The sequence below is a fragment of the Elephas maximus genome, chromosome 8 (assembly GCF_024166365.1).
Source record: "Elephas maximus indicus isolate mEleMax1 chromosome 8, mEleMax1 primary haplotype, whole genome shotgun sequence".
In the NCBI taxonomy this organism is placed as follows: domain Eukaryota; kingdom Metazoa; phylum Chordata; class Mammalia; order Proboscidea; family Elephantidae; genus Elephas; species Elephas maximus.
Genome location: NC_064826.1, coordinates 33,773,046 through 33,793,753, shown reverse-complemented (window position 1 = coordinate 33,793,753; position 20,708 = coordinate 33,773,046). Strand labels below are relative to the sequence as shown.

The 20,708-nt window shown below is 35.9% G+C and overlaps 1 protein-coding gene across 8 annotated transcripts in view; it reads right to left on the bottom strand.

The window, feature by feature from the left end:
• Positions 1-3,249: 3,249 nt before the first annotated feature.
• TFEC (transcription factor EC) overlaps positions 3,250-20,708 on the bottom strand; it is a 205,354-nt gene continuing 187,895 nt past the window's right edge. For all 8 annotated transcript variants that reach the window (XM_049893992.1, XM_049893991.1, XM_049893993.1 and 5 more), the window contains 3 exons: positions 16,086-16,161; positions 10,229-10,376; positions 3,250-9,325 (listed from right to left, as the gene is read on the bottom strand). In XM_049893992.1, the coding sequence (XP_049749949.1) occupies positions 8,945-9,325; positions 10,229-10,376; positions 16,086-16,161 (605 nt within the window). In that variant the 3' untranslated portion in view covers positions 3,250-8,944. The remainder of the gene's footprint in view (positions 9,326-10,228; positions 10,377-16,085; positions 16,162-20,708) is intronic.

Below are 20,708 nucleotides of genomic sequence, written 5' to 3'. Positions count from 1 at the left end.
AGATAAGCCAAAACATAAGGTAAATCTGATCTCACTGCAGGTGCAAGAATTGACAAAGAGAGGTTGGAAGGCAAGCATTTCAATGAATGGTCACAGCCTTAAGTGACCATCACTCCATTTGAAGATTCTGACACTTCTACACTTCTCTTACCTGCAATTAACCATCACTTAATCATTTATTAAAGACCTGTCATGTTTAGGCAAGTCACTCTGTTAAGTACTGTGGGATACAGAGAAAGTTAATTTGTATTTTTGCATCTAGTGTCATGGGAAAGGTAATCTATGCATTGCTGTAATAAACAGCAATACAAAGACAGAATATAAGTAGCAGTTGAATGATGCAGCCAGCAAAGACTATGTTGATGATAACTGATGACTGGGTGGGTGAGAGAAAGCCTGAAAATTAGGAAAATCTTGCAGTGGCCTTGATACATTAAAGAACGGAAGGCCAGACTAGGATGAGAGTTGTGAGGGCTGACTATCCATTGAATACGGATCCTGTGTTGCAAAGGTGGGAGCCCTGGCAGGGCAGTGGTTAAGCATTTGGCTGCTAACCAAAAGATCGGCAGTCTGAATCCACCAGCTGCTCCTTGGAAACCCTATGAGGTAGCTCTAATCTGTCCTATAGGGTCGCTATGAGTCAGAATCAACTTGGTGGCACCGAGTTGGTTTTTTTTTTTGGTTGTTAAGGTAAGCCATCTACATCTGAAATCTGCTTTTAAATATGAAAGGATTGGTAAATCATTGGCAAATATAACCAATGAATATATAAAAATTAATGTCAGAGCAAATGAAGTTTTAGGTTTCCCCAACTTTCAGTAACTGTCCTTACTGAATGGATATCAGAATAGATTTCATACAACTACATACTGCCTCTAACACTGTTAGAATGATTGTAAAGTCTTGAAGGATTTATAAACTCACTTGCACCATATAATTATGTAAAATCAGTATTTTTGAAGAGATAGCCCATTTTACTCAAACACTTTTTTTCTCCACACATACACACAGCATTCACTTTTCAATTTGTGTAAGCAAATAAATTATAATCTTGACTGTAGTATTGTTTGCAGCAATTCAATATTTTCTGAACATAGCTGTTATTCTATTATGATGCTTGAATGATTCACATGTAATGTTTCCAATCTACTTTTCCTGGCTTATGAAACTTTTTAAAGAAATGTTAGCATTTGCGGGCACCAGATGTTTTGACATAAGGAGAAGCAATATGTAAATTTTAATCTTTGTTAGGAACAATAGCCCGCAGGCAACTTTTTCTTATTACATGAATCATGCACTTAACCACAATGTGGTCAATCCTATCAAAATCATCACCATCTAGAATGTTGTACTCTTGTCTTATTGTTGCCAATTAATGAAACCGATACATATTTAACATGATGGGTCTCTATTACTTAACCAATAGGCCTTGTTGTATTTTACCACTTAACCACCTCATAGCTAGAATTTTATAGGTGATTTTTAATAACAACAACAGCTGTTGTTATTAGGTGCCGTTGAGTCGGTTCAGAGTCATAGTGACTCTCTGTACGACAGAATGCAACACTGCCGGGTCCGGTACCATCCGCACAATCGTTGCCATGTTTGAGCCCATTGTTTCGGCTGCTGTGTCATTCCTTCTTGTTGAGGGTCTTCCTCTTTTTGCTGATCCTCTACCGAGCGTGATGTCCTTCTCTAGTGACTGGTCCCTCCTGATAACACACCCAAAGTACATGAGACAAAGTCTCGCCATCCTTTGTTCTAAGGAGCATTCTCGTTGTACTTCCAACGCAGATTTGTAACAGCAACAACTTTTTAGGTGGGTTTTAATCTTCCGTTTGCCAGTCAATAAAATCTATGCTTACATTTAAGCTGTAAATATAAACTATGTTAATAAAGGGCATTAAAACTTATTACAGCTTTCCTCATCTTTTCAATCTTTTTGTCTTCAACTCAGCGTGAAGACATACGTGTGTGTATATGTGTGTGTGTATGTATGCAAGAAAAATGATTTGAGGATAGCTTCAATTTTACCTACATGTATGTCCCAATAATGATAACATATTCTTATGTACATAGCCCTTCCTAAAAGAGAAAGATCAGAAAAATATTAAGACTCTCACATGTCAACACATGTATACAGGCCCAAGCACACCACACACATACATACATACACAATAAACAATCTAATGTAAAAAATCCATTTGGCCACCCATCTTTTCATTTTACATAATGTCAAAAAAAATCCTGACTTATTTCTACCTGTATTAGATTAGTTATTCCTTTTCACACAAAAATTACTATATTGACCAGTTTTTTGTCATCGATAATTCTTTAAGAAAAATATCCAGGTGGTATTAGTTCTTAAAAAGCAATGAACCAATATTTGAACATATAAAAAACATAAAATATTGCTTTTTATAGTTAACTCAGAGCAGTCCTCTTTTATCATTCTTGAAGCAAGTATGTAGGACAAATCCATAAACACAGTATTAAATATCAGAAAGTCTCAACACTTAACTGAAATCCTTATTAATTTCATTACCAAGGGATAGGTCTAGTCAATACCAATTAGCAGTGTTATAATATTTTACATATTAAAATCCAGTATTCTGTTTATCCTCGATTGTCTGGGGACCATCTAGTATATTAAAAGGTTTTACAGAGTTTCTTAGAAATTTCACTGCTACCATTATGCCTGCTAGCAATTTTGCAACATTCTGATAAATATTTTCCATAAATCGGACCCATAACAGCATGGAGAAGCAGATGGCAAGAGACCATGTTAAAGATGTAACAATTATTTTCATTAATAGGGAAATGTTGGATCACAGTTTTCAGCATGGACTATTTAGTGAACAATTGTTAGTTGTGAACTGTTCTGGCTGCTAAATATCCTTTCAGATGATTAACCCACTTTCTGTATTTCTCAGCGCAGTCTATGTAAAAAGACAGAACAAACAGCACAGTAAACGTTTAATAATTACATGCTTTCATTTTACATATGCAAAGAAAATATCGGCGCATTTGAAAAACTATTTCTACAAAGATTCATGTATGTATTAACGTACACCAGTGTTCTTTATTTTCTTAGAAAATAAGACATATTGCTTTGTTACTAAAAATGAAAAATAGCAATAATTACCAATTCTAGAGTCTTATTACACTAACAATGTTTTCTTGATCTAACCAATGTTAGATTAAAATTATAGGAACGTTATTTCAGCTATTCATACATCTAACCATATTAAAGTCAAAGATTTTTAACTACATTGTTATTAAGATTAAATAGCTGAATTAATTTTAGCTTTTTATGCCATAAGCAACTGAAAGCTGTTAGATAAAATCCTTGATTTTAGTTACCTTTTAAGATTTAGAGTCCATGTATTAAAAAGTAATATAATATGTAACTTCCTGATTATATATCATTCTTTCAGCAAAATAACAGCCTCCACTTTTCTTTTGCATATTTCTAGTCAGTTACATATATAATCACCAGCTTTAAATAACACACAAACAAACTTATTTCTGTGGGAAAACAAAGATGGAAATGCAAAATTTTGAAAATAAAGTAGTAACACAGGAAAGGGAGAGGTAGCGTTTAAACACAAAAGTCTTAAACTTTATTCTGGAAGACTGTTGAATAAATGTAGGGGGGAAAAAGACATTTCACTGAGGATTTCATCAGTAGAAAACACAACAGAAGCCATCTGGATATGTAGAAATACATAAGTCCCTTTGCAAAAAGAAGATAAAAAGTTCCCTTTTATGTATAAAGCAGCAAACAGTAGTATTCCATTGCTAAATTGGCTAAATCCAGGAGGAGTTTTCTTTTTTTTCTTTTAGTCAAAATAACTGTCTTATGATAATCTCCTACACACCCAAATTCTCTGTGAGCCTGACAGGAAAAATAAAAAATACATAGCATAGAAAATTTTTAAGAAAAGCTATTTTTTCCTCAATTTTTTAAATGTTTTTTTTTTCAACTTAAAAATCACACAAATGCTAAAACATTTTTGTGTGCAATGAATCATGATCATAGGAGGGTCATATGACACATTAGATCAGCAATACTCCAAATGTGTTTAGTATTTATTAAGTAAAGGTAATGAAATCTGTGTCTATGTAATTCATACTAACTCAAATTGACATCTTAATCTTATCAAAGCAAAATAATATTCAACATGCCGGGGCAATGGAGGGGCAAATGGTGTAATTCCTTGTAGTGTATACAGATTGTGTCATTACCAATACCGAAGCAAAATTCAATCCTTCAGGTGTTTTCCAAAAACCCAGATGGATGATCTAGTGCTGATAAAACAGTAAAATGATCCATTGAACTGAATTTTTGTCTACATTTTAGGTATTATAAGATCAGTAAATATTAACCTTGAGATATTATAAAATCATTGGAACACTTAATTATGTCATTTTTATATTCAAATATTAAAATACCTCAATATCAAAACAGAAAAAGTATTTTCACGATACCTTGAAGCATAAAAAAATTCCAATCTAACTCAATCTGTCAAAACAAAAGAAAAATAAATTCTTTTTTTTTTCAGTTAAGAAATCTCACTTCTCGCCTGACATTAAGGTAAATAGCACACCAAACTTAGAAACTCATTGTGTCTCTCTTTATATATATTTTTTAAGTATGTGCTATCATATATTTTATTTATAGGCACGTGGATGGAGAAAATTGAATTAAAAAAGGAAGAAGGTCATTTCTCAATGTCTTCAGCTCATCTGGTTTTTTATTATTTAGAACTTGTTCCTATACAAAGGAAGTTCTGCACTCATCACCAATATCATGCCTGTAAATTGAGGAAATTGTGGTCCAGTTGACATGGGAAAAGTTCAAAGGAAAAAAAAAGGATATAAAAAATAATTTTAAAAAAGTTGTAAAGGTCTATATATACTCACAGGAAGTCCTCGTTATTTTAATATAATTGTGAATTGAAAAAGGCTGATTAACATGAATCTACTACAAGTGGACCAGCATTTTATAATAAATAGAGGGAAAAGATTAACTGAGAATATACCATGGCCTGCCAAGAGAATGAACAAATCTGTCTTGGAAGAAATGTAGCCAGAATGCTCCTTAGAAGCAAGGATGGCAAGACTATGTCTCAGATACTTCAGAAATGTTATCAGGGAGGATCAGTCCCTGGAGAAGGACATCATGCTTGGTAAAGTAGAGTGTCATTGGAAGAGAGGAAGACCCTCAACAAAATGGAATGACACAGTGGCTGTAACGATGGACTCAAACATAGCAACGATTGTGAGGATGGCGCAAGACCAGGCAGTGTGTTTGGACTGTTGTACATAGGGTTGCTGTGAGTTGAAACCAACTGGATAGCACCTAACAACAACAATCTGGAAAAAATAGTTTAAAAGGATAAAAATAAATTTATCTTTTTAAAAATTATGTTAAAATTGTAATTTTGCATGAATTCTTTCAATGAACAAGTCTTGGTTAATAGTTTATTAATAGCCTAGTGCTATCTGATGCTTTTTTTGCGACAAACTTGTTTGGTAAATAATGTGCCATCTTTTACCGTTATAAGAAGTTTCATTTCTGCAAAAATATCCTACATCTTCATCAATTCTCCCAGGGTTTGCTCTTGATTCTTAGATATTCAAATAATTTACTTTTGAAATTTATTTGCATCATTTTAAAATTGTGATTGTGGGGTGTTTACAATATCCAATAGTCGTAGAGAAACTGACCCACAGATAGGTAACACACAGGAGGCGTAATTGCTAATGTTGAGTGGAAGGACTATTTGGAAGGAGACTACTTTTATAAGTAAACAACTTAGTGAATAATACATTTGGTAGAATTTTGCCTTCCTATGCAGCTATGGGGATTGGGATAATGATATTCAGGTGACTAGGATTTCCTCCCTCATAAGAATCTCCACCCCCATTACCACATATGACACTAATCATGCATGTATCTCTTGATAGATATATGTCTACTTGTCAAAGTAACAGATCGGATGCAGGATTTCTTCACCTGGGATCCAAGGAGCCAATTCAGGAGGTCCCTGAAACTTTATGGATATAGAAAAATTTCTGTCCATACATATGACTCTGTATTTTTCTGAGAGTCTATAACTTTTGCTACATTCTTAAGGGATCCATCCCCTTAAAAAGTTAAGAACTACTGTCTAACGAATTGTTTAATCTGTTTCAATTGACTGTGACACAGCACTACTCTTTACTCTGTCTTTAAAAATCCATTACCCATTTTACAGTGCCCCAACAGCTATCATAATCCAAAAGTAGTAGCAAATTATTAGTACCCCCTCTAGATCTCTTTGTCTAGGTTCTACCATCCTTATGTTATGTGTCTAGCCCTTAGGCTAGCCGAGATGATGAGGTATAGAGTCAGTGCTGGGTAGTAGTACTTTAACAGAGTGAAAAATGATGAACTAGAAAGAACATCATTATTAGGGCAAGCCTTCTCAGAATATAAGATACAAGAATAATGGTGAAAACAGAAATCAGCTTCTATCTAGAATGGCGAGTTTTCCATGGACCCAGAAATCGATTCTTTCTTTATAACTTGCAATGTTGAATGATCAACTCAGATAATAAAATGGAATTTTGTCATAAAGTTAAAAGTAAGTATATAATGTCCTTTTGAAAATTATTGAGAAAATATCTCGCTGCTCTCTGTCTCAGGGTATATTTCAGATAAATTTATCTATTTGGCTTTAATGACTGTCCAGGAAATTAAGAACTTTTCTCAAGTCAAGCAGTTAAAATTATTTTAATTCTTCAAAATCTGAGATAGTGATGTAAGCTAAAACAAAAACCAGTTGCCATCCAGTCAATTCCAACTCATGGCGACTGTATGTGTTTCAGAGTAGAATTGCACTCCAGAGACTCTTCAAAGGCTGTAATCTTTTGGAATTAGATTGCCAAGCCTTTTTTTCCAGACATGGATTAATAATTATGCCATAAGGATTTAATATTTTCCCACTGTCATCAAAGTTTGCTCTGAAGATGACATATTTTCCATGTGAGTAGTATTTAAAACTTCTTTTCACAAATTTATGCCAAAGTTTAATATACATGAAAAATTATATCTCAGTAGTTAGTAACCTATAGTAGCATTTTAATTTTAGGCTTTCTCTCTCCTAGTTAAAAAGAAAAAGTCTATTTTTACTGTATCATATCATCCTAGTTTTCAAGGGCCTGTAAAACCTGTTGCCAATATTATTTTCCAAACTCCCTGATAGGTGTCTTCTCAGGTGGGCAGATTGTTCTAATGAGTGTCCCATGAGGAACCCTCCTCTGACTTATATTTACCTTTATCATTTGGTTTATATTATTTCTCTATAAGCCCTCCTTTTCACACATTTATGTCTTTAAAAAAACCTAAATTCTGTTGTTCCCTTAAAGGCTTTTCTGACTCTCCAACCCTTCATTCGTTTTCATTTTTGCTGACCTGCTGTATTTCCAGCTGCACCAATTAGACCTTAATTCTGTATGTCCTCTATCTTTGGTGGTTGCTTCATATGCAGTCTTTTGGGCTCCCCGAGAAGGAAGACTATGTCTTGCTCATCTGTTCAACACTTTCTCCGGACCCACTGCGGATCCTAGTATTCACTCCACAAATACTCATAGGTCAGGTGATTACCCATGGAGCTTCACCACAAAGCAAAATGTTGGTAACTTAACTGCTAAACTGAAAACAAGCTCAAAAGATAAAAATCAGAGAAAAGCATCATAGATACAAATGTATGTAATAGATGCTAACAAAGCAAAAAAGTTCAGGCACTTATGGGAACAGAACTTTATCCTCCACTAAAAACTAAACATAATAAGAAATAGTTCCATCTTTGATTAATTATCTTGTCAGCTAGAAATCCAATTTTCAGTATTTTGTCAGTTTGAAGCAAAACTGAATCCATTGTTCTCAACAACTATTTAATCGACATCCAATATTGGGCGCGGTGATAAATTTTAAATAGCTGACAAATTTTCTTCGAAGAAAGATTTTTTTATATTCAGTAACCAAAATTGATTATCCAACTTCTCTTCTTGATGAAGGAAAGAAGATTTTGGAATGTGGTGATGATTAGAAAATCTGAATGAAGGGGGGAAAAAAGAACACATACCACCTGGATTGATGCATGTGTATATGAAGCCATAAAATTTTAGCCCATATTCTTACGAACATGGTTGTCAGGAGGAAAACATTCAATGAGTTCCTTTTTCTGTATAGAGCATGTCTCCACAAATATGCAAGGATGCTTTTAGGATTACTGTAATTGAACTGACTAAAGGAATTAGGATCTAATTTTAGAAACCAATATTTTTGTAAGTTTTCTATATCTCATTATGGAAAATCCTAACATCTATCGTATTCAATTTTCAGTTACAAATGACAGATAATCTATTTTATAATTATTTCCCCTATCAGGTTTGAACTTTAGACAACATGACCACCAGACAGTGGAGAGAGATAATGAACGACCAGATCAGTTCATCTTGATTCTTGGGACACTGATCTTGGAAGAGCTGAACAGTGAATATGGAAGTGAATGGCTAAGAAAAGGGTTGTACATGTCAGCAGATTTACTCTTTGCAATCTGTTAGTTCCAGTAGTACATCACCAAGTTTCCACTTTTGAAACACCCAAAGAGAACTATTTTTCATACTCTACTCTTGCCAGGAAAACAAACATTAAGTAAATCTAGACTCTGTAGTCAAAGAGGAAACAATCTTTGTTAGCTCTCAATACTTCGTCAACATCGTGCTTCTTCTTCCTGTGAATTCCTCTGCTGCTTCTAATGAATCTTTTTTTCATGAACAGCATGTTCCTTTCAGAAAAAATAAGCCAAAGATGTACAGCAAATTCAGAACACGATTGCATAGCACCGGCATGGAATTGCTTCCGAGTTGATGACTTGAGTCAGTTTATTTTTTATAACTCATCACCATCATCTGAGCTAAAACTACTTTTTCTACTGCTCTCTTTGGAAACCGTAGGGGAAGTGGCAGATAGCAGAGGATCTGTTCCAAATGGGGATACTGTGTCATCCAGTAACATGACATCCAACCTTTGTTCCTCTTTCAAAGCGGCACTAAATGACAAATCAGTGAAGTGCGACAAGGGATCGGAGAAGGCCATCACTTGATCACAGAGTTCAGGGCTTGGTCCCTGAGACAGAGTCAGTTGCTGGCAATAGTCCACTGAATTCTGCTCGGGATGAGTCTGTTGTTTGGTGACCTGAGCACCTAAGTCCATTGTGCCAAGAGAAGCCAGGGTTGGCAGACCGTGTGCACGAGCCTGTATTTCTAGTTCCTGCAATTTCAAACAAACAAGATTAATTAGCTCATGACTTGGAAAGTCAACTCTAGAGAATAAACCAGAAATAGAAACAACCATTAACAAGCATCCGAGTATGAAGACTAATACAAATTATAGTTTTGCAAATAATGGTAACTGGTATATTTCTAATGCCTGAAAAATAGTCCTGAGAAAAATACTAGGCTTTTTAGTTTGTTAGTTTGTTTGTTTTTTAATTCTTCTCGCGTTGCTCTGTGAAGAAATACACAGCACAATGACGGTTCTGTAGTGCCTCAGCCTACAATACAGCTAGCAGAAGATAGTGGGAAAATCCTTCGCTTACTCTTTCTGATTAATTTCTCACCATAATTCAGGACTAGTAAGCGCTTTAAAAAAAAAAGGCAATAATTATGCTCACATTAAAAAAAAAAACCTGAGAATTATGAAAACCCATATTTTGATATTTTGAGTCACATGAACAGATGAGGAGTGACTTAATATAAGCTAGCACAAAGTGCCTTGAGGCAATGAGATCCATAGCAATGTTACTGAAGAAATAAAAAGGGAGGGGAGAATTTAGTGTCCGATATTATATCCAGAAACAAATGTTCTGCTTAGCATTAGTTTTTGGCTGGCATGATATTGTGTGTCTATTTATGAGATGAGATCTCTTTTCTGCATTTTATAATTAGTTGTTATTCATTACATATTTTTTAAGTCATCTTGATCCTAGATTTCTAATCAAAACCTAATCGAAATGATCCAATTCAGGAATGAGTAAAAGGCAATAAAAACTATCCTTCAGACTGAGGAAAAATAATGGTTAATAAGGAAAAATAAATGAGACCAATGAATAAAACTAATGATGGGTAAGTCATATGTAAGCTACATGGTTCGTGGCAACAGTCTTAGAAAAACCTGAATCCGGAGGAGAAGCCGTCTGTTAGCCTGCTCTAATTTCTTCTGTCTGTGTTCTAATTCTCGGGCTCTCTGTTGTTCTTTTTGTAGCCACTTGATGTACTCCACCGATGCTTTTAGAATGGTTCCTTTGTTCCAGCGCATATCACTGTAGAAGGGGGAGATAACCTTTTCACAATTGTGCATGTCAGCAGAATTCATAAGAACTTACAAAATCTTTTACATTAATATGAAATAATGATTTACATGACTATTATTCACTCTTAGATATTATTGCTTCTGAATAGAAATTTTAATAGAATAGTTAAGAAGCCCTTATATAGTAAAATTAATCCCAGAATGAAAATAAGTGTCAAAAGAAAGTAATAAAGTGACTTTTTGTGGGAGAGCTAAATGCAATATCATGATTCTACCATTACAGTTTTTATATTTTTAGTGAAAATTGCTTTTATTATTAACTCCAAGATTAAAATCTATGTGTAGTATTTCTGCATTAATGAACTAGGAAATGTACATTACTGAGGACTTAAGCCTAAATTTTTTAAGATCATTTCAAATGTACCAATCTTTTAACCTACTTTCTAATAAGCTTGCTTTTATGCTTCTAAGGAAAAAAAAAAAAAATTCAGATCCCTCCTGAATGGTGATCCTGAGTGATTGTGAAACAAATCAGAGTTTAGCAACATTACTTTATGCAATACAGCAAAACTTCCTAAAACCATTCGGGAAATCCTTCTGCACAAAAAGCACCAATGCTTTGTAAAAAGCTGGATACCTATTTTTAAATAAATTCCTGATAGAGAAATACAATTAAACTTTACCAGAAAACCTTTCAGGCTATAACATTGAAAATATTAGTTTAGTAAATCTTATTTTTTAAGACAGGAGAAATGATAGATCTGGGAGTACGGAACAGACTACTGATTTTAATATCTGAAAATAACGATCAGTGTATTTAATACTACATGTGAACTGGTAATATGTATGGAAAATGGGGTAAAACTAATTGTCAAAAAATTAATCAGAGCTGTTGGAAAACACTGATGAATTTCCAGTTTAGGGCCATGGGAGATTTTTAATACAGCATAAGTAAGCACGCTGGGAAATTTTTAAAAGACCTTATACTGTATGTTTTTAGTTTGAACAAATTTACGTGACATATATTGAACTTAATACATACTTATTAAGGCATCAAAAGTAGGAAAATACAGCTTATGAAAGGTCCAATTTCTATGCGCGCCTCATTAGCAGTGACAAATTAAGGAAAGATACATTTTTCTACTGGCACATAAAATTGTTTATTAAGGCCTGGACAAGCTGATTTTTACTGAAATACACCAAACAGCTGTCAACGTCTGCCTCAATTTTGAACTTGCTTTGTCAGTTCCCTAGGGTCATAATAGCTGTTGGTCTCATTATATTCATGGTGATTGACCTGGTGGCGAGAAGGCTAGGGAAAAGCAGGCTACTCGTATCGTTAAACCAAGGTGGTATCTTTGAAAAATGCTGCGGATTCCTAAACTAAAACTGTATGTGAAAGCAGGAGGCTTATGTCCCTTAACATTGTTTCAGTTCTGCCCACAGAAAGAAAACTTTGAAGGACAGAGAGAATAAGATAAAAAATATTAGCCCTAGCCAACTTTGAAGTTTAAATTACTATTTGTTTAGATCTAAAACAAACTTTAAAATGACAGTGGAGACCACATAATGGGTCTGTCTTCAATTGCACCTGATGCTGTTTATGCTAAATATTTAAAAGTTCACTGAATTTTAAAGCCATCTAAGAAGTTTCTTATTAAGATATTTTAAGTTCTCTAAATTTATTAAAGAAATTTTTGCCTCTCTCCCAAGAGAATTTCAAGCAGCTAGGCATTAAAGAGGAGCCCTGGTGGTACAGTGGTTAAGTGCTGTGCTGCTAAACCAAAGGTCGGTGGTTCAAGCCCACCAGCTGCTCCACAGGAAAAAGATGTGGCAGTCTGCTCTCATAAAGATTTACAGCCTTGTAAATTCTATAGGGCAGTTCTACCCTGTCCTATAGGGTCATTATGAGTTCAGGTCTACTCAATAGCAATAGTTAGATAGGTAGGGAGGCATTAAAGATATTGCATGTGATAGTACCCTACAAACATTAACACAGCAATAGACACATGGCTGAGGAATGAATGGATGTTGTTACTGACATTTTATTTTCTGCAAAATGATTTTCTCTGAAGAACTTAAAACATTTTGGGGGTTAAAAGCTTGAGCTTATCTAGTGCCAAAGCCCCAGACCATTGCTGTCGAGTAGATACTGACTCACAGCAACCCTGCCCCATAGGGTTTCCAAGGCTGTGATCTTCATAGGAGCAACTGCCACATCTTTTTCCCATGGAGCAGCTGGTAGATTCAGTTCACCGTTCAGTTAGCTGCCAAGCACTTTAACCACTGCGCCACCAGGACTTCTTAGGGCCAAAGCAGGTAACACAAAGGTGTGAATTGGGGTAGGAGTGCCGCCAGGCAAAACGCTGGAAAATGTACAATGTGTTGTCATTTTAGGAGTGAACATCCCACTTAAAACATCAAAGGATAAAAAGAGAAAAGGAAAGAAAATAAATGAAAAAGAGAAGAAAGAAAACACCAAAACAGGCCACATTTTTCCTGTTTGGGTCAATATTTTGTAACTCCTGATTCAGAAAATCTTATGAGATCTCGTTTACTATCTCAACTACCATTCTTACTCAAAAACAGAGAGAAGTTCTGGCTGTGGAGAGAGGAAAAAGATGAATATAACAAACAAACAAAAAAAAAAAAACAAATTATTTTGTAAATTAAAAAAAGTGGGAAAGCAAGAGTAATTTGATAGCACTAATAGAATAACTCATGTTCTAGTAGTATTTTTTATTTCTACTAATATGATTTTTTTGTAAACGTGGTTCCCACAATGGACAGATGTGCCTCCAAACAGACCGAAGTAGATAACCACCACACATCCATAAAAGCTCTTCACTTTTTTTGTCTGTTAATTGTGCTTTGGTTTTTACCAGCGGTGAAAGGATTGTCATTCCCTGGTAGTTTGCTCTGTCATGTAATTTTCTCAACCTATACTACTCAACTGCAGCTGTTCTCTATGCTGTTTTCCCTGCTGACCTCACCATTTTGACCTGCAAAGAAATAGAATTTCTGCATGTCTTTAAAACATAAAAAAATGGCAACTTCACATAACTCAAAATGTCTTCAGGTATTAGCTTTGATTTCCTAAAACAACTCCAAAGTTTATTCTAATCACAAGCTGGAAAGTCCTCAGAGGTCAACCACTCCACAGTTCCTGCTATTTGCCCAAAAGCATGTAGGATTTAGAAGAAGAGCCCAAGGTCTCCTCACTTCGGTCGGTGTTCTTTCTGCCACCTGTGGTTTCCCTGCCTTAGAAATGCATCCCATTCTGAGCAATATGTTTTATACTATGACTCAGTGCACTCTTAGTACATACAGCTGCAGTAAAGCTTCCACAAGGTGTTACTATTCTCCCTACATGTAATATTCTGATATTGTCATTGCTGTTCTTTCTTCTTTACTTAAAAATGCTGGATCTGCCCCATTGATTGGTTTCACAATCCATTAATAGGTTATGACACACAAATTAAAAAAACACTGCTAGGTCATCCCATAATTTGAAGTTTGTAATTTTTTTTTTTAAGGAATTGTTCATAGTCACTGTATTGGTTGTAATTAGCTTCTCAGCATGAATTGGAATCTACTCAATGGCAATGGGTTAGCTACCTTCTCAACAAATAAGTCTGAGATGTATTAATTAACCTCATGCCTAAATCTGGTTTGATCTTTCTTTTTTTAATATTAATTTTTTGTTAATCTTCACCATTGCTTAAACAGTTACAATGATAATGTTGTTTCTCCCATTCATTTCTCCATCTTCAAAGTGAAACGTCCCTCTTCTATATTTTATTCCACGCTCTTTCCCCAGTACTCTCATTTTCTCTACCATTCAGATTATCCATAGAGTAGATGCTCCTGAGGCCTGGGGATCTAGAGACCCCACTTTTCAATAAAGTTCATTTCAAGAGGCTATGCTCTGGATTCATCCAAAACTCATGAATCCACAAACTTGGATTCCTTGGACTCTCATTGGTGAACCCCACAGAGAGATACTAGAGTACGTAACAGGTGAGGCCACAGCAAGCCAACAGATAAGATATATTGAAATAGAATTGGTGGTCAGATATTTGTAATGCCACACCAGTCAGAAGTATCTTCTCTGCCTGTGTTATATGGACAAATACACATGTAGAAATAGCCAATATATGAGTAATTGGTGTGTTTGCAATTAAACCTGCAATAGTGTTATTTGACTAAATACAACATAATGGTATCTAAAAGAAAAGGGAGAGAGAGAGAGACCCCCTTTTCTGAGATCCATAAAGAAGAAAAAGACACTTAAGAATGTTGTCAATGAAGTTTTTCCAACTATGGTCTCTTTCAAATATGATTCTTAATTAAATTGATTTTCCATATTCTAGATGAGGGGCTGACAAACTACAACTCACAGGCCAAAAATGGCCTGCCACCTGTTTTTGTCAAGAAAGTTTTATTAGAACACAGTCATGCTTATTCATTACATATTGTCTATGTCTGCTTGCATCCTACAATGGCTGAGTTAATAATTGTGACAGAGGCTGTATGGTCCTCAAAGCTTAAAATATTTACTACCTGGCTCTACAGGAAAAGTTTGCCATCTTTGCTCCAGGCAATGAATTAGAACTAGAAAGGAGCCTTTAGATAAGTTTCTATAAAAATGTAGAGTAATAATAATCCCTCACATAAGCTTAGTAATGCACCAAGTAGTCTCATACACATTACTTGATTTTATTTTTATAAAAACCTAGTCCTCTAGAGATGACTGATATTCTCCAACTAACAGAGAAGTTGCATACCCCAGGCTTTAAAAGCCTTGAGGAGTTTTGAGTAGAGCCTCAACAATGACCATGTTGTTCAGATTATCCATCCAGTTATCTTTCTGCCATATTATTCTGGATGCCTTCAATATCTAGTACCTTTATGAGGTTAAATACTATATTCTCTTTCTCACAATTCTTGAATTGCTGAAGTGAAATAGCATATTTGGATTTAAGGAAAAATCTTCAGACCTCACAAACATGACTTTATCAAATATCATCATGTCTAAATAATGGGTAATTGTCAGTATTTGGGGATACCAGTTGTCAGTTTGAATGAAAAAAAAATTTAAATCATTAGTAATGATATAGATCATGTTTTATGTTCTCAAAGAAACATTCAACAGACCTAACTGATACTTTATTTAATCAAATATTTCATGAGATTTCCAACCTCTAACAAATTGTTTGAGTTTGTGTCTGGGTGACACCAAAACCTATTTGCTAATTGACTTAGTCAATTATTTGGTTGGCATCAAATGAGCAAGTTTTTAGAATTCTGTGTTTTTTTTACTTTTATGTCTCCTGAATTTTGGGACCTCTGAAAATAAGGCAATTCAATTTTCACATACATAAATCTTAAATTGGAAGAATTGCTATAATCAAAAAATACAGTATTTGATACTCCCACTAAAGTTGCCAAAATTGTTCCCATACGGAAAGACCCTACGAACTGAGAAGGAATAGTTTACTTATTTTCTAAAGCTCAGAAGGACAACTCTTAGTAACAGTCTTGATGTCTGGAATAAATTTTTAAAAATGAGACCAGCAATAGCTTTATCTTTGCCATAAGCTGCTTAGTTTCTTAGTCCTTGGTTCTCACCCTCTCCTCTTCCCTCCCACCTATTTTTTTTGGGAGGGGGCAGGTATTGAAGCTATAACATTATTACAGAAATAATTGTTGAACTCACGGATCATTAGACCTTGGAATAAGAGTGCCAAGCTCCTTGATTCGGTAATTAATATTATACCTTCTTCTTCTTTCAACTATTAAAAAAGAAATATTATTGATTATTCTCATTAAAAGTACACTTCACTTTTGGTCAGCTGTAAACTTTCCTAATAATCTTTAAGACACAGTGGGCCAAAAAAATTCCATTTAATGAAAAGACAGTACTCCCCAACAACAGAATAATGCCAATGTGTTTTATTCTAGAACTAAAAACATACATTATTAGAATTAGAACTAAATGATTCACGATGTCTTAAAAGCAACATTTTGGTCTCAAAAAACATTTTTTGTTATTCTTTGAAACGTTATAATGTTTACTTACACTGTAAGATCACTATGAGCCAGAATCGAGTCGACGGCAATGGCTTGGTTTTGTTTTCTTTCTGGTAATATGTATAGGTTTATTGGGTTTGCTCCTTATTTCTCATATGTCCATTTTGTCAGTCATTTAGGATTGTAATCCTTGAGGTCATATACCTTGCTGTATTCTTCTCACCGTCCCCTCTCAAGGCCAAACACAATGTTTAGCACGAAGTAGGTATATATGACCGTCTTGAGGACAGGGACTATTGTCTTACTTATTTTTGGTTCAACATACAAACCAAAAAACCCAAACCCATAGATGCTGAGTCATTTCTGACTTATGGTGACTCCATGTGTTGCTGAGTAAATTGCACTGTATAGTGTTTTCAAGGCCGTGACCTGTTGGAAGCAGTTTGCCAGGCCTTTCTTCTGAGGCCCCTCTGGGTGGGTTTGAATGGCCAATCTTTCAGTTAGTAGTTAAGGGCTTAATCATTTGCACCACTCAGGGACTTCACGTATTAAAAAAACCCAAAACAAACCCGTTGCTCTCTAGTCGATTCTGACTCATACAGACCCTATAGGAAACGGCAGAACTGCCCCCTAGGGTTTCCAAGGAGTGGCTGATGGATTTGAACTGCTGTCCTTTTGGTCAGTTGCCAAGCTCCTAACCGCTGTGCCACCAGTGCTCCAAAAAATATATAAAAAAAATATATAGGAGGTGCTAAATGAATGCATGTTGATTACAAATATATTTTACTAATTTAAAATTTTCAGTGTTGTCAGAGCAGTGGTTTTCAAACTTTGGCTTGTAGTAAGCATATCTCAAAGGCTTGTAAAAATAGGTTGTTTTTACACCCAGAGTTTCTGATTTCATTAGGTCTGGGGTGACAGTTCAAACCCACCAGCCTAGCTTCAGGGGAGAAAGATGTGGAAGCCTGTTTCCATAAAGATTACGGCCTTGGAAACCCTATGGAGCAGTTCTACTTTGTCCTGTACCATTGCTATGAGTTGGAATCAATTGGATGGCAGTGGGTACAGGGTGAGCCCCAAGAATTTGCATTTCTAAGAAGTTCACGGATAATGCTAATGTTGCTTGTCTGGGGCTCCAACTTTGAAAATTACTGATACAGGTTCTTATTCAGAGACTGTTTTTTTTTTTTTCTTTTTCTTTTTTCAATTGTTCTCTAGGTGAAGGTTCACAGAGCAAACTAGCTTCTCATTAAACAGTTAGTAGACATTGTTTTATGACATTGGTTAACAGCCCCATGACATGTCAACGCTTTCCCTTCTCGACCTTGGATTCCCTGTTACCAGCTTTCCTGGCCCCTCCTGCCTTCTAGTCCTCGCCCCGTGCTGGTGCGCCCATTTAGTCTCATTTTATGGCCTGTCTAATCTTGGCTGAAGAGTGAACCTCAGGAGTTCATTACTGAGCTAAAATTGTGTCCAGGGGCCATACTCTCAGGGTTTCTCCAATCTCTGTCAGGCCAGTAAGTCTGGTCTTTTTTTGTGTGTTAGAATTTTATTCTATATTTTTTTCCAGCTCTGTCTGGGGTCCTCTATTGTGATCCCTGTCAGAGCAGTCAGTAGTGGTAGGCAGGCACCACCTAGTTGTCCCGGAGTTTTAGAGACTGTTCTTGATGTTTGCCTTTCCATTCATTGCTTATAGCAATTTTGTGCATGTAGTACATGTTCAATAAATGTCAGATTTATAAATAAGTAGAGCTTCCTCTATTGACCCTTGCCTACTCTATATTCCTAATATCTAGAATCCCAGCACATACTTGTATATATTTTCAATAATAACATGTGTCATGGTTTCTAGGGAAATGAATGAAGTAAAAGGCCATAAAGAAGAAATATATATATTTTAAAAAATTGCAAAATATTTAAATAATACACACTTGAGACAAGCTGCTAGAAACAAGGGAAGTCATGAAAGAATATCAATTGTCTGGGTGAACCTACTGTACAAAGCAAATTGCTATGAACAGATTGACCTTCAGGAATAATACATTGGGCTTCCTCTAGATTGGAATATAATTGATTCCCAAGAGAATTTTCCCCCCTTTCACCAATCCTGTTTTCCATGTGTGTGTGATTCAAGACAACAACTAAATTACAGCACCTAAAAAAACTGAACAGAAAAAAAAAAAAACAAGGGTAAAGCTCATAGAAAAACATATATATTTTACAGTAATAGTTTATTAATAATTATTACGTTCACCAGGCATTTAAGATGAAGAAGAGCTATGAAGGATGGTTCACAAACAATTTTATCTCAAAATAGCTCAAAATAGGGGCTGGTCTAGTCCCATGATGCTCCTTTAAAATCTATTATTTAAATTCACCGTACGTAAAGCATCAGTAGCATCTGTTCAACTCCGTTTAGACTGTGGTCCATAAAGGCGTTGTTGCTGTTTGTTTAAAGGTTAACTATAATGAGAAATTTGATACCTCAGTGTTGCTCCTGTTGGTGGTGTTAGGTGCCATCGAGTTGATTCTCAGCTCATAGTGACCCCATGTGACAGAAAAGTACCCCGTAGGGTTTCCTAGGCTGTGACATTTATGGAAGCAGATCACCAGGTCTTTCTCCTGTGGAGGCACTGGCTGGGTTTGAATTGCAAAACTTTTGATTAGCAGCCAAGCGCTAACAATTGCGCGACCGGGGTTCCTTAATGTTACTCATAACCAAAAAACCAAACCCAGTGCCGTCGAGTCGATTCTGACTCATAGCAACCCTATAGGACAGAGTAGGACTGCCTGATAGAGTTTCCAGGGAGCACCTGGCGGATTCAAACTGCCGACTTCTTGGTTAGCAGCCGTAGCCCTTAACAACTGCGCCACCAGGGTTTCCATGTTACTCATAAAAAAAAAAAAAATTTTTTTATAGCCAGTACTAATTATTTGTAAAGGAGTCAAGTTTTAAGAAATTACTAAATTATTTTATGTTGTATGTGGTGGTGAATCAATGGTTCCATTTTTCACAAAATTTTTGATATATTCATTCAATCCTTCCCTTAGATCCAGGCAAGAGAGGATCCTACCTGGACCCCATATTTAAGAGGACACACTCTTGGCTTATATGGCCACACCACTCCCCACGTGGTAAGGTGTTCACAGGGCAAGGGAACACTATGCCCACTTAGAAAATCGCACCAGGAATTTCCTGCCCAAATGCCCTGGACCCACTTCCAGAGCCTGTGCAGGCTGCTTCCCCAGTCCCATTCTCTTGAGGGTAGACCATGACATCAGGATGTACCAAGGGGCTGTTGTTTGCAGTGGTGTGGATGGAGCTTAGATGTAAAGGAGGGGGTGCTCGAGGAAGCCACTGGCAGTGCAGAATGAAATTGGGGTAGGGAGAAGTGTAGGGCGGGCTGCAGGCTGGGAGTTAGCTTTGCTCTGCCCAACATGCCCATCCAGAGCTCAGAGGATCCAAGAATTCTAAATTCAAACTTGACCATTCAGTCTTTAGGGAGGATTGTTGTTGTTCTTATTAGTTTTGCCATGGAGTCAATTCTGACTCACGGTGGCCCATAAGGTCTCTGTGTGACCCAAATGGTTAAGTGCTCGACTACCAGCTGAAAGGGTGGCAATTCCAGCTCACCCAGAGGTGCCTCAGAAGACAGGCCTGGTGGTCTACTTCTGAAAGGTCACAGCCTTGAAAACCCTACAGAGCACTTCTACTGTGCACACATGGGGTCACCATGAGTTGTATTTAATTTAGCACTTTCTAGCTTAATTTATAACTTTTATATATTTTACATATTTAGACATTTGTCTTCATTTGTACTCTAGCCACATCCTCATAAATTTTAGGGCTGTCCCTGTATTTTAAATATACATACGTTTAATTCTATTTACATTTATGATACTTACATTTAATTGCATTTATATTTTAAGTATGCTTAAATTTATGATACTAATTTTTTGACATTCATTTCCCTAATAAGCAGATCATTCAGCAAGTGAATCGAGATTAGAAAACACTTTGAAAATGGGCATATCAGATGCCTATCATACTCTACATTAAATACCACGCCACTATTCTGACTCATGGCAACCCAGTGTGTGTCAGAGCAGAACTGTGCTCCATAAAGTCTTTAATGCTCGTTTTTCAGAAGTAGGCCACCAGGCCTTTCTTCTAAGGCACCCCTTGATGGATTCAAATCTCCAGCCTTTCAGTCAGCCAAGCACGTTAACTGATTGCACCACCCAGGGAATTCACTGTACATTAAATGATCTGCTATTTAAGCTGAGCACATACAGGAGGGAAGATAGG